Raw genomic sequence first — 12,235 nt, 5'->3', positions numbered from 1 at the left:
GAAGTTTATTTATCTTCATAAATAAACAAACACACATATTTGCCTAGGAAAATCACAAGGTAAACACATCAAAGGTAACTGTTATCCAATGGGTAAATACAGCTGATCATCACTGCCCATCCTGTCCCTTCTCTATCTAAATATTCTGTCATATATATGTATTATTTGAATCATCAGGAAGAAAGCGTATTCTTTTAAGTCTATGCTGTTTCATAAACAGTTTATTTTTAAAAGAAAAAGCATGGTTTCAGAAGTTCAGACACTTTATTTAAACTTCTTCTTCAGGCATAAAAATTTCCTTCACCACCCTAGAAGTAACAAGTTATGGTAGAACCACAGTGAGAGCTGAGAGTCAATATTCTTCATGGTATGGATACTCAGGGTGGCTGAGACCACTGGAAGACAAAGAGGTTGATTCATTTATGAGATCTGGCATCATTATAACATAGTTTTAATTAATGTAATCATTTTCCCCTGACGTAAATAGAATTAACAATTAAACATGTTCACTGGTCCCTGAAAGAATAGTGGGCTGCAGGCACTGTGCCCTTTGTGTTTCCTGGCTCCATGGGCTCTGAGAGAAGGTACACCAGGCACAGGGATTAGGGGTACAAAGTAGTGAATTTATTCACCACAATGTCAACCGTGGGAATTTTACTGATGGACTGTCCTGGTCCCCAGTCACATTTCTGTTGATCAGGATGAAGCCCTGGAGGAAATCTCTGGTTTGAGGTCTGCAGGAAGTAACTGGCTGACTCCTACACTAGAAATCAGGACTGTCTTCCAAGAATTAAGCTTTTTAAAAAGCTTAGTTCCCCTGCTTACCTGCCTGCAGCAAAAAAAAAAAAAAAAAACTGTGTGTGTGAAACAGTCACTTACATTAGAAATTCATAGTATCTTAGATTTCTGTTGAGGCCATCAATTGCTTTCATGTCGTCCGGACTCAGTTCAAAGTCAAACACCTGGAAGGAAGGAACAATCACATTAACCTCTCCCGGAAGGAGCTGGCCTCCCCCTGGGGACTGGAGGACTTTCCAGCTGGATGGAGACAAGAAGAGGGGACAGGGAAGACGTGTCTGTCCTCAGCTTCCAGGAGAATAACCTGGGTCCGTCTGCTGAGTTCTCACCTTTCCTTCCCACACCTTCTCCTTCTCTGTCCACCTCACAAACATTACAGCACATCAGTCCCTTATCTTTCTGAGTGAATCACTTGTGACAGAAAACAAACTAAAACCTGCTTTTCCAAACACTCTGCTTTAGACACTCCTGATTCGATACTGAACCTGAGCTAACATTAGGCTGATTGCCTCTCCCTAACACGCCCGAAGGGTGACAGCGTTCAGCTGAAGCAGTGTGGGAAGGAAATGCTCCCTTGAAATCCTGTTCAGAAATCTGTTATGAAACTTGCTCATTATCTATGAGTAAATCTAACGAAACCTATACATCAATGCCTTAGTGGAGAAGATCCCTGTGTTGGGGAAATGTCCTGGAGAAGGAAATGGCAACCCACTCCAGCTTTCTTGCCTGGAGAATCACATGGACAGAGGAGCCTGGCAGGCTACAGTCCATGGGGTCGCAAAGAGTCGTATACAACTAAAGCAACTAATGCTTTAGTGTAAACAGCTATGAATGAATGGTGTTTAAAACATTAAAGAACAACAAACTATTAAAAATTCACATCAAAGTCATGAGAAAAAAGCTCAACTTTCTAAAGAAATACATTTTACAGAGTGATCCAGTGATTCAGTGCAACATGAACATGACTTAATTACATATTCCTTTGTGGAAATCCAAAAAGTGATACTAAATTTTAAATAAAAGAACAGCCAGTCAAGAGCAGTCAAGACATCCTTAAAGACAAATGTATAATTCTGAGAAAAAACACTTATTTTCCATTTTTAAAACACAGAACAGAAAACTGAATAGTTAAATAGGAGAGAAGGGCCACAAATGTACTTATGGACACTTATTATATGACAGAGTTGATAATGAAAATCTATTAAATACATTTAAGTAAATAAACATATAGGCAACCATTTTTATATCATATTAGAAAATCAGTTTCAGGTGTATTTTTGAATCAAATTTGAATGGAAACAGAAAAACAATTTTTCAAGGGCCTATGCACCTGACCCTAGACATGGCCTGACCTATAACTTGCAATGGAGACTGAAATGTGCAAGAAGTGGTGACTTAGTTCTGAGCTGAGATAATGACATGGATTTTTTTCCCACTCCCTGGCTTGAAATCACAGCACTGTCCTGAGATGAAAATCAGGTTAGCTGACCACAGCCTAGCCAAATATATATGAAAAACTACATGGAGAAATGTGCAGGCTCCTCTGAGAAGAGTCATATCCACCTGCTACAGCAGAACTGCCAAGCTGCTCTGCACTGAACTGCAAATGCATGAGGGAGCCCAGCCAAGAGGACAACAGTTGAGCTGAGTGCAGGCAGAATCTCAAACCACAGAATCAAGAGATGCATAACTGATCTCTGCATTAAATCTTAAAACTGAGGAGAGTTTTCTGTACACCTATGCCTAAGGGAAGAGCAATGGTCTCTTACACAGAAAAAAATGAGAGACATCATGCAAAAGTGGACAAAGTCTTGAAGAGGAACTTCACAAAAACAGAAACTCAAGAAGGTTAAATATATGAAGATGAAACCTTATTGGTATTCAGGAAAATGCAAAATAAAACCACGATGGTTTGGAGATGAAAGATTGCTGCCATAATTTTCATGCTTCAAAATTCACATGTGGATCGTGTTAGAAATGGAGCCATTCAGGAGTGATTAGGTCATGATGGTGGAGCCTTTGTGAATGAGATTTCAACAATATCACAGTCATATAAGAAACTTGAGAGAACTCTGTTGCCCCTCAACCATGTTAAGATACAAGGAGAACTTTATGACATAGAGGAGGGGCCATTACATGAACATACAGGCACTCTGACCTCAGACCTCCAGCTTCAGAAATGTGAGAAACAAATTTTCATTGTTTCTGAGACATCAGATCTGTGGCATTTTGTTAAAACAGTCCAAATGGCTTAAAATAATCACATAATGCAATTTCATCCATTGAGAATGAAGGTAAGAAGACATCATTTGTACAAGGTGATAGGATAAACTGAAGACCTAGCACTGTAACTAAAATCTCCATTTTCTGTCCAAATTTAATTTCTTGGGCTCCAAAATCACTATAGATCGTGACTGCAGCCATGAAATTAAAAGACCTTTGCTCCTTCTAAGAAAAGCTATGACAAAACTAGACAGTATATTAAAAAGCAGAGACATTACTTTACCGACAAAAGTCCACAGTCAAAGCTATGCTTTTTCCAGTAGCCATGTATGGATGTGAGAGGTAGACCATAAAGAAAGCTGAGCACCAAAGAACTGATGCTTTTGAACTGTGATGTTGGAGAAGACTTTTGAGAGTCCCTTGGACTGCAAAGAGATCAAACCAGTCAATTGTAAAGGAAACCAGTCCTGAATATTCATTGGGAGGACTGATGCTGAAGGTGAAGCTCCAATACTTTGGCCACCTGATATAAAGAACTGACTCATTGGAAAAGACCCTGATGCTGCAAAAGATGGAAGGCAGGAGGAATAGGGGAAGATAGAGGATGAGATGATTGGGTGGCACCAACAGCTTGATGGACATGACTTTGAGCAATCTACGGGAGTTGGTGATGGACAGAGAAGCCTGGCGTGCTGCAGTCCATGGGGTTGAAAAGAGTCAGACATGACTGAGCAACTGAACAGAATAGAACCCTCTGCAGCCAAGCCACCTCCTACCACAGTAGGAGGAGAAAACCATCAGGAATACATACAAGGCATTCATGCAAAGGGAAGAACAGGTAATTCATCTTGTCTCAAGGAAAGTCTTGAGAGACAAAGAATGACCCTCATGAAGGATATTCCTTAGGACCCCTCTGCCAACAGCTCCACTCATCACCTGTATGTTCTCTTTGATCCGCTTCTTGTTGTAACTCTTGGCCAGAACCACAACCCCACGTTGTACCTGGTAGTGAAGGGCAACCAGAGCTGGGGTTTGCTTGTGCTTTTTGGCAATGGCACAGAGAACTGGGTCCTCCAAGAGAACGGGGTGGTTCGGATTCACCCTGGAAGAAAATTCAGAAATGCTGAGGACCTGAGACTAAGTACTCAGTTCATGAGTAGTTTTCCCAAACAGATAAAGTAGGTACACTCTACACCAGTGCTTCTCAAAGTGTGGTCCATGGACCAGCATCATCAGTATCACCTGGGATTTTGTTAGAAATACAAATTTCATGGCTTAGCTGAAGAGAAACTGAATCAGCATCTCAACTGTGTCACCTCCCATTCTGTGTTTACAAAGCTCTGCAGGTGGTTCAGATGCATTATTGACCTCAGACCAGGATTGCTAAAGTTGCGGGGTTTTTCTTTAATTCTCAGAGGTTGTTTTTCTTCTATAATCAAGGGCATGAATCGAGAAACAGAAGGGAAAGACCATGGATTGTTTTTATTTTCACTTTCCTATTGATAAAAAGTAAGTAGCTTCAAAATCAGAGACATGTATTCCCATATTTACAAAAATGGTTCAAGTTTAGTTTTTTCTATCATAATAGACCTGAGAATTGTATATGATTATCCCAATTTTAGGCATAAGGTAAATGAGATTTGGAATTTCTATTTTTAGAAACGTGTTATTAGTTAACAACTACATAAATCATGGCATAAGCTTGTGTCTCTGGTCCAACTAGGGGATTATATATAGATTTTTAATGCATATATCTGTTAATGATGAGTCTACAAGCTAATACAATGTATGAAAAATGTCTGGGTAATGGGAAGTTAAAAGAGAAGAAAATATTCCATCTGTCCCCTCTCTCTCCTCTGCTTATGAGTTATCTGAGTAGTGTATTTTAAAATATCTCATCAAAAATTGAATTTTAGGGAAACTCCCACTTGTCTTCAACAGGATTCAATACCATTCTTTTATTCGTTGGGATCCCAGAGCACCATAGGCAACAAGAACAATATCATGTGACTTGCAGAAATCCAACAGCTTGCTCTGGTTGAGATAAGGGTGACATTCCACCTGTAGAATGTCAACAGAGAAGAGTGTCAGATTATTTGAAAAGGGAATATTAATATGACAGATAAAGATTAAAATTTTTAAGTGCCTAAAGGAGAGATAAACTGTGGAAAATTCTGAAAGCAATGGGAATACCAGACCACCTGACCTGCCTCTTGAGAAACCTATGTGCACGTCAGGAAGCAACAGTTAGAATTGGACATGGAACAACACACTGGTTCCAAATAGGAAAATTAGGAAAAGGAGTACATCAAGGCTGTATATTGTCACCCTGCTTATTTAACTTATATGCAGAGTACATCATGAGAAACGCTGGGCTGGAGGAAGCACAAGCTGGAATCAAGATTGCCGGGAGAAATATCAATAACCTCAGATATGCAGATGATACCACCCTTATGGCAGAAAGTGAAGAGGAACTAAAGAGCCTCTTGATGAAAGTGAAAGTGGAGAGTGAAAAAGTTGGCTTAAAGCTCAACATTTAGAAAATTAAGATCATGGCATCTGGTCCCATCACTTCATGGCAAATAGATGGGGAAACAGTGGAAACAGTGTCAGACTTTATTTTTGGGGGCTCCAAAATCACTGCAGATGGTGATTGCAGCCATGAAATTAAAAGACACTTATTCCTTAGAAGGAAAGTTATGACCAACCTAGACAGCATATTTAAAAAGAGACATTATTTTGTCAACAAACATCTGTCTAGTCAAGGCTATGATTATTCCAGTGGTTACATATGGATGTGAGAGTTGGGCTATAAAGAAAGCTGAGTGTCAAAGAATTGATGCTTTTGAACTGTGTTGTTGGAGAAGACTCTTGAGAGTCCCCTGGACTGCAAGGAGATCCAACCAGTCCATTCTAAAGGAGATCAGTCCTGGATGTTCTTTGGTAGGACTGATGCTGAAGGTGAAGCTCCAATACTTTGGCCACCTGATGCAAAGAGCTGACTCATTTGAAAAGACCCTGATGCTGGGAAAGATTGAGGGCAGGAGGAGAAGGGGACAACAGAGGATGAGATGGTTGGATGGTATCACCGACTCAATGGACATGGGTTTGGGTAGACTCCAGGAGTGAGTGATGGACAGGGAGGCCTGGCATGCTGCGGTTCATGGGATCGCAAAGAGCTGGACATGACTGAGCCACTTAACTGAACTGAAAAGAAAGATCGCAACATTAAATGTAAACTGGAAATATCAACATCTAGAGAGAAATAGAGAAAAGTGTGCTTATACAGTTAATTTTTTCACAGACCATGGATGGAAGAACCAGTCCAAGACTGAGTAATCAAAAGGTGTACTCTACATTTGGTAGATATTCCCGAGTAAATGTTTTATCTTCTGTTAGCATCATCACAAACCTTTAACTTCACCCTCTAAACTGGATGACTTTCATCATCTCCAGCACATGTTTCTGTTCTGTGCTCCCTGTTGAGACTCATAAATGCTGAGACAACAAGACTAAGGATTCAGCCATCAGAACCCAACACAAACCCTTACCACCCATATCAGCTGATTTGTTACTTTATTAATTTACTTCTCATTCTATGTTTTCATGGCTTCCTTCCTATACACAGTTCATTTCAGGGCACTTTCCCATTCAATCTTGTCATCCTTTAATCTCAGGGAAACACCTCCTACCTCTACTTCTAGGTTCTACCTACAATTCAGCAGGATGCCCTCCACACCTTTTCCATCCAGACTACATAGAGATACTATTTTGGGTTCTAGTCACACCATCCAGATAGAGATTCTGTTCTCTAGAGTCCTCTGTCCACAAAGGTCGGATGAACAGGAGGGAAGGAAAGACAGACGTCTGGCTTTAGTGCAAGAAGGAGGGTCTGAAGAGCAGGAGAGAGAGGAGCTGAGTTGCTCACCTGGTTGCAGACGGGCTTATACTTGAGCCCCGGCTTGTTTAGGATCTTCTCCAGCTGCTTACGGTTGAAGTTGGACACCCCGATGGACTTGGTCAGCCCTGCATCCTTACACTTCTCCAGGGCCTGGAAGGGAGGGGTGGTGAACAGTCACTTGGAATGGACAATAGAACAAGAACAAATGCTGAAAAAATCAATAAACATGGTCACGTTCAAGAACTAGTGTTGAAAAAAAAAAAAAAAAAAAGAACTAGTGTTGAGTATCAAGAGGAAAAAATGGAAGAAAGTCAACACATAAATTGAAGAATTACCATTTCCTCCATAAAAAAAACTGAAGAAGACATATATGGAAGGAAAAATGCATTGTCTTCATTGTCCAAAATTCTCCATTTCATTCCTCCATGGAAACATTTCAGCAATGGTTTCCTCCCCACAACCTCAGCATCGCAGCCCTTAGATTCATGAACTGCTGAGTCAGATGGGCCACAGCCCATTCTCAGAGGTGGAAGAAATGAAGGAGGTTCCCCCTCACCTGGATCCTCCACTGGTTCTCTCCTCCCTGGACTCACCTCCCATGTGTGACAGAGATCCACCAAGTCAAATATCAGTTTTCCATTTTCATCTTTTGGAAATAATTCCTCCCCTGGCTGGAACAGAAGCAGAAATATTGGAGATGTGATAAAATAATTTCTCCACATTTAGCCAAGCTGCAAGGCACCAGGAATTAAATCTCCATGAGGTAGGTTTACAACTTTCTACATTTGCGAGGTGATTTATGTATGGAGTTGTAAGCAACTTCTATAGGAGGAAGGCTTATTCTATTGTCTTACACTTATTATATGTTACAAAAAATACAATTTTTATATGTCCTAAAAAATAGGGACTTCCAGTGACTTCTGTGAATTTTGTCTGTTTCTTGTACTTGCCTTTCTTGAAATGTCTCTGGTCTGAGAATTGCTGTAAGTTCCATGCTATAATTTCCAGAATAAAAATTGAAAGCTACACCTGGGCTAGATACTCAGATTTCCTTTTCCCTTTGAGTATCAGATGCCCTAGAGCTGGCATGTGAACCAGCAAAGCTCTCATTAGGTTGGCATGGAGTGTGGAAGAGCCAGACATGCTCTCAAATATTCATGACCCTGAGCCTTGAAATGCCCCCAAAATCATACTTGCCACCAATGGAAAATGTTCAGTAAAAATATAGTAATGCCATGATAAGGGATAGAAAAAGGAGACATTTCTGAAGAGTCCTGCAAATCCTCAAATTTCTCGCTCTGAGACTTGCAGTCTACATAGTCCACTTAGCTATTTTGCATTAGATGGTTTGAGTTGATTTCTGTAACTTGAAATCAAGAGTTCTAAGTAAACCATTCTTTCTTTTTAATTTCTTTTTTTATTGAAGGATCATTGCTTTACAGAATTTTGTTGTTTTCTGTCAAACCTCAACATGAATCAGCCATAGGTAAACATATATCTCCTCCCTTTTGAACCTCCTTCCCATCTCCCTCCAAATCCCACCCCTCTTGGTTGATACAGCGCCCCTATTTGACTTCTAAGTAAAACATTCTTAATGACTAAGTGCAGTCTAAACATCTCATCGTAAAGTAGGGCAGGACTGTAGACAATGTCTCCTAATTCCCTATAAAGGTACAAGGTTTAGACTCACCCAAGTGGGAGCACCACCAAATCTGCTCAACTTAAAAGGATGAAAGACAAGATAAAGTCATCATGTTCAATGTAAGGCAGTGTCATGCTCACCACGGCTTCACCAAACTCTTGGTTCATGAAATCCCCAGACACTCAGGAGTCATAACCAGGACTGTGTGCAGAACTCACCTATTTCTACTTCCTCAAGTTTTTCAGGCAGAGACTCTCAGATTATTAACTCCTTTGTCTCAGAGGCATGTAACAGATTCAAAGAAACTCAGTAAATAGATGACCACAAAGGCTTATTTGGGGGAGTCTACTCTAGCATTATCATCCCTTCAATCTACTAATAAAAATCTTAATTCAACCATCCATGCAAGTTGACGCACATTCTAACACAAGATATAACATCGATGTGATCACACATATTTCCGACCTTCATAGCCAGTGGAAAATGAATAATATAGAGATCGACATAGTCCAGTTGAAGATTTTTCAGTGACTTTTCCAAGGCTGGTCTGACCAACTCTGGTTGATGGAAAGTGCACCAAAGCTGAAAATATTAAACAATAGAAATTTTATTAATAATAATTAGGGAAGTTTCTTTTGGTTTTACTATGTAACTTGTGGGATATTACTTTCTTGACCAATGATGGTAATGTGCCAACTCTTAACCACTGAACACCAAGGATTTCTAATACCTTAAGAATATACCAAGAAGCATAGTTCACCAATCAACTCTTCACCAAACAAATGATCCCATTATATATTAGCCACCAGGGCACACTCACAAGCCCACATATTCACACACACAACACACAACACCTTTGACGTGTAGAATATGTCTTCTCTCTTCACAGTGCCATCTGCAATCTTGCTTCGAATGGCCTGGCCAACGTGCTCTTCATTTTTGTACACATAAGCACAGTCAATATGGCGGAACCCAACCTCTATAGCAAATCTGGTAACTTCCAGAGCTTCTCTCTTAGGAACCTACATAAGCAACAAAGGCAGAATTTTAACATCCACATGATTAAGAGATTGCTAGCACAAGCTTTGATCTTCCAAAGAATCAACTTTTCTTCATGTCTTTGATTAGATCTGTATGTGTGGTGCTGAACCCTGGACAGTTTCCCTGAACATTCCTAGTCAGATTTTAAATACAAACTCAGTAACCCTTACCTCCCTAATGATCTATGGTCGATCACAGGCATCAGAGGACTCTAAGCCCACCTCCCGGTTCAGTGGACCTAAAGGACCTAGCATAAAGTTGTAGTCATGAATAAGATTTATACTATAAGATACTTGAAGCAAAATCAACTAAGGTGTAAGGTATATGATAAAGACATTAAACTACAGGAGATAGTGAGAGACAGGGAGCCTGGCCTGCTGCAATCCATAGGATCACAACGAGTCAGACATGACTTAGTGACTGAACAACAATAATAACAAAAAGCATCAAGGAGCAAGGTGAAAGCATCTAAGACCACTGTCTACCAGTGAAGATATGTGGAATATACCAAATATAAGCTGTATCTATTCAAGATGTACAAAGTAATGTTCTTATATAAGGATCCATTGTTGATGATCACTGAAATCAAGCTAGGTAGCAGATCCCTCATTTCACTTACCTTACTTTAGGGAGTTTGTAAGAAAACTTAAGATCTAGTGTCTACAAAATCTCAGGGTATAACCCATTATTCATAACTATAGTCATGGTGCTTGCATCAGGTCACCAACTTATTCATCTTATCACTGAAGGTCTACATTGTTGACAAACATCTTTCCATTTTTTGCAGATTTGTCTCCAGCTTCTGGTCTTCATTTCTCTACTCTATGTTTGTATAAGTTCCACTATTTTTGATTCCACCTACAAAGAGACTTCATTGGTGGCTCAGATGGTAAAGCATCTGCTTACAATAAGAGAGAACCAAGTTTGATCCCTGGGTCAAGAAGATCTCCTGGAGAAGGAAATGGCAACCCACTCCAGTGTTTTTGCCTGGAAAATCCCATGGACAGAGGAGCCTAGTAGTCTACAATCCATGGGGTAGCAAAGAGTTGGACACGACTGAGCGAATTCACTTTCACTTTTCACGAAGACATCATGTAGTATTTGTCTTTTTATTTCTGGCTTACTTCACTTAGCTAAACTTCTCCCAGTACACCTGTGTGGTTTCAACCTGTGTGGCAGTATTAACTTTGTTTTAAAGGCTAAATAATATTCCATTTCTTTTTCATGTGTCAGAATCTTTCCTATTTCAAGGAGGTAGATAATTGGTGTAACCACCCTCTGTTGGGTTCGGTCCTGGTCTTTCTTAAACATTTGGGCATTCAGGGATGCACTGAGGAATGGGCCAGTGAGCTTCAGTACTAGCCTGGACACATTACTCCCCTTACCATACTTTGCACTACGAAGTCCTGTCTTCTCTTTCCAAAATGCCTCTGAATATTTCCTTCTGTTTTCCAAATGAAAAAATGAGATGCAAAGTTTCAGGATCAGAACTTATCACAACTACATTCTCTAAAGACAAGATGGACAGCAAACTTTCCAGCTTCAGGTCTAGAGACTTGTCCACTAGTCCCTTTTCTGTCTAAGCACTGAAAACTACACTTTAATAAAAAGACACTACAACACGCAAGGATACATTACACAACCTGGCCTGTAAGATGGTAGCTTATCCCCTCAAATGACACTATATTTTCCATTAGAAGTTTCCAAGGAGCAACCAAAGTACAAGGCAAAATAGAGCTAGAGTGTCTTGTCTGGCACCTACCAGGCACCCCACGGTAGAAAAGCAATTCTCTCCCATTAGTTCCTATTCACCTCATCCTTAGGACCTTCCACCTCAAATACTTCTCTGGGTCACACCTTTTTTTGAAGGAGGTAAGAGTTCTGGAACTAATGAAATACATAGAGAAACCCGGCTGTTGCAATCGCCCTCAAAACAAAACAGACAGCCAGTGATCTTGACAGCCAAGAATCACCTCTTCTGCAAAGCTGAGAAAGAAACAGAAACTGGGGGAAACCCAAAGTAATCTGCAGGTGAGCACAGCCTCAGACCCTGATGCAGAGTGAAGACTGGATGCTCTCTCCCCTTTGACAGGACATGATTCTAGCCTGGATAGTGGCTAGAGGAGCTAGCCAGGAGCTCAGTGCTTGACAACCCAAGTCTCTTCCACTCATGTTACATCACTACTATTTATATCTCAAGCCCATACCAGTACTTATACCTCTGGAGGTACAGCGGTGCCAAATCCCAGGACAGGAATGAAGTGGCCATCATTAAGCTTAACTCTCTGGCCTTTGGGATCCATTACCTGTTTCACCTCTGAATAAGCAGACTGATCTTTTATTCTTCCTCCATAGGTTATAAAATACAGGAAGTTAACACCCCAGCTGACTGTCCAATGATAACAGATACATTGGAGGAGGAGAGGATTAAACCAGTGCCCATAGGTAAGAAGAAAAATGAAGCCAGTTACATTGGTAGTTTGTTTTGTTTTGTTTTTTATCAGAATAACTTCAGTTATATAATGATGAAACGTGCCAAACAATTATTGACCAAATGTTACACAGAAACCTCCACATACCAGTCATTTCACATTTCTAATTATAAAGCCCACTTTTGATCAAACATCAAT

General features: G+C 40.3%; 1 protein-coding gene across 1 annotated transcript; it reads right to left on the bottom strand.

Annotated features, from left to right (window-relative positions):
* Nucleotides 1-206: 206 nt before the first annotated feature.
* LOC132342107 (dihydrodiol dehydrogenase 3-like) lies at nt 207-11,937 on the bottom strand. The gene is made up of 9 exons (XM_024990739.2): nt 11,825-11,937; nt 9,419-9,586; nt 9,030-9,146; nt 7,516-7,593; nt 6,950-7,072; nt 4,973-5,082; nt 3,958-4,123; nt 880-962; nt 207-395 (listed from the first exon to the last, which is right to left on the bottom strand). Exons 1-9 carry the CDS (start codon nt 11,906-11,908, stop codon nt 353-355), a joined length of 972 nt encoding a protein of 323 aa, XP_024846507.1. The 5' UTR covers nt 11,909-11,937; the 3' UTR covers nt 207-352.
* Between the last annotated feature and the right edge of the window lie 298 nt (nt 11,938-12,235).

This window comes from Bos taurus, chromosome 1 (assembly GCF_002263795.3).
Source record: "Bos taurus isolate L1 Dominette 01449 registration number 42190680 breed Hereford chromosome 1, ARS-UCD2.0, whole genome shotgun sequence".
NCBI lineage: Eukaryota > Metazoa > Chordata > Mammalia > Artiodactyla > Bovidae > Bos > Bos taurus.
Note: the sequence above shows the minus strand (reverse complement) of the source record. Positions and strands in the feature narration are given on the sequence as shown.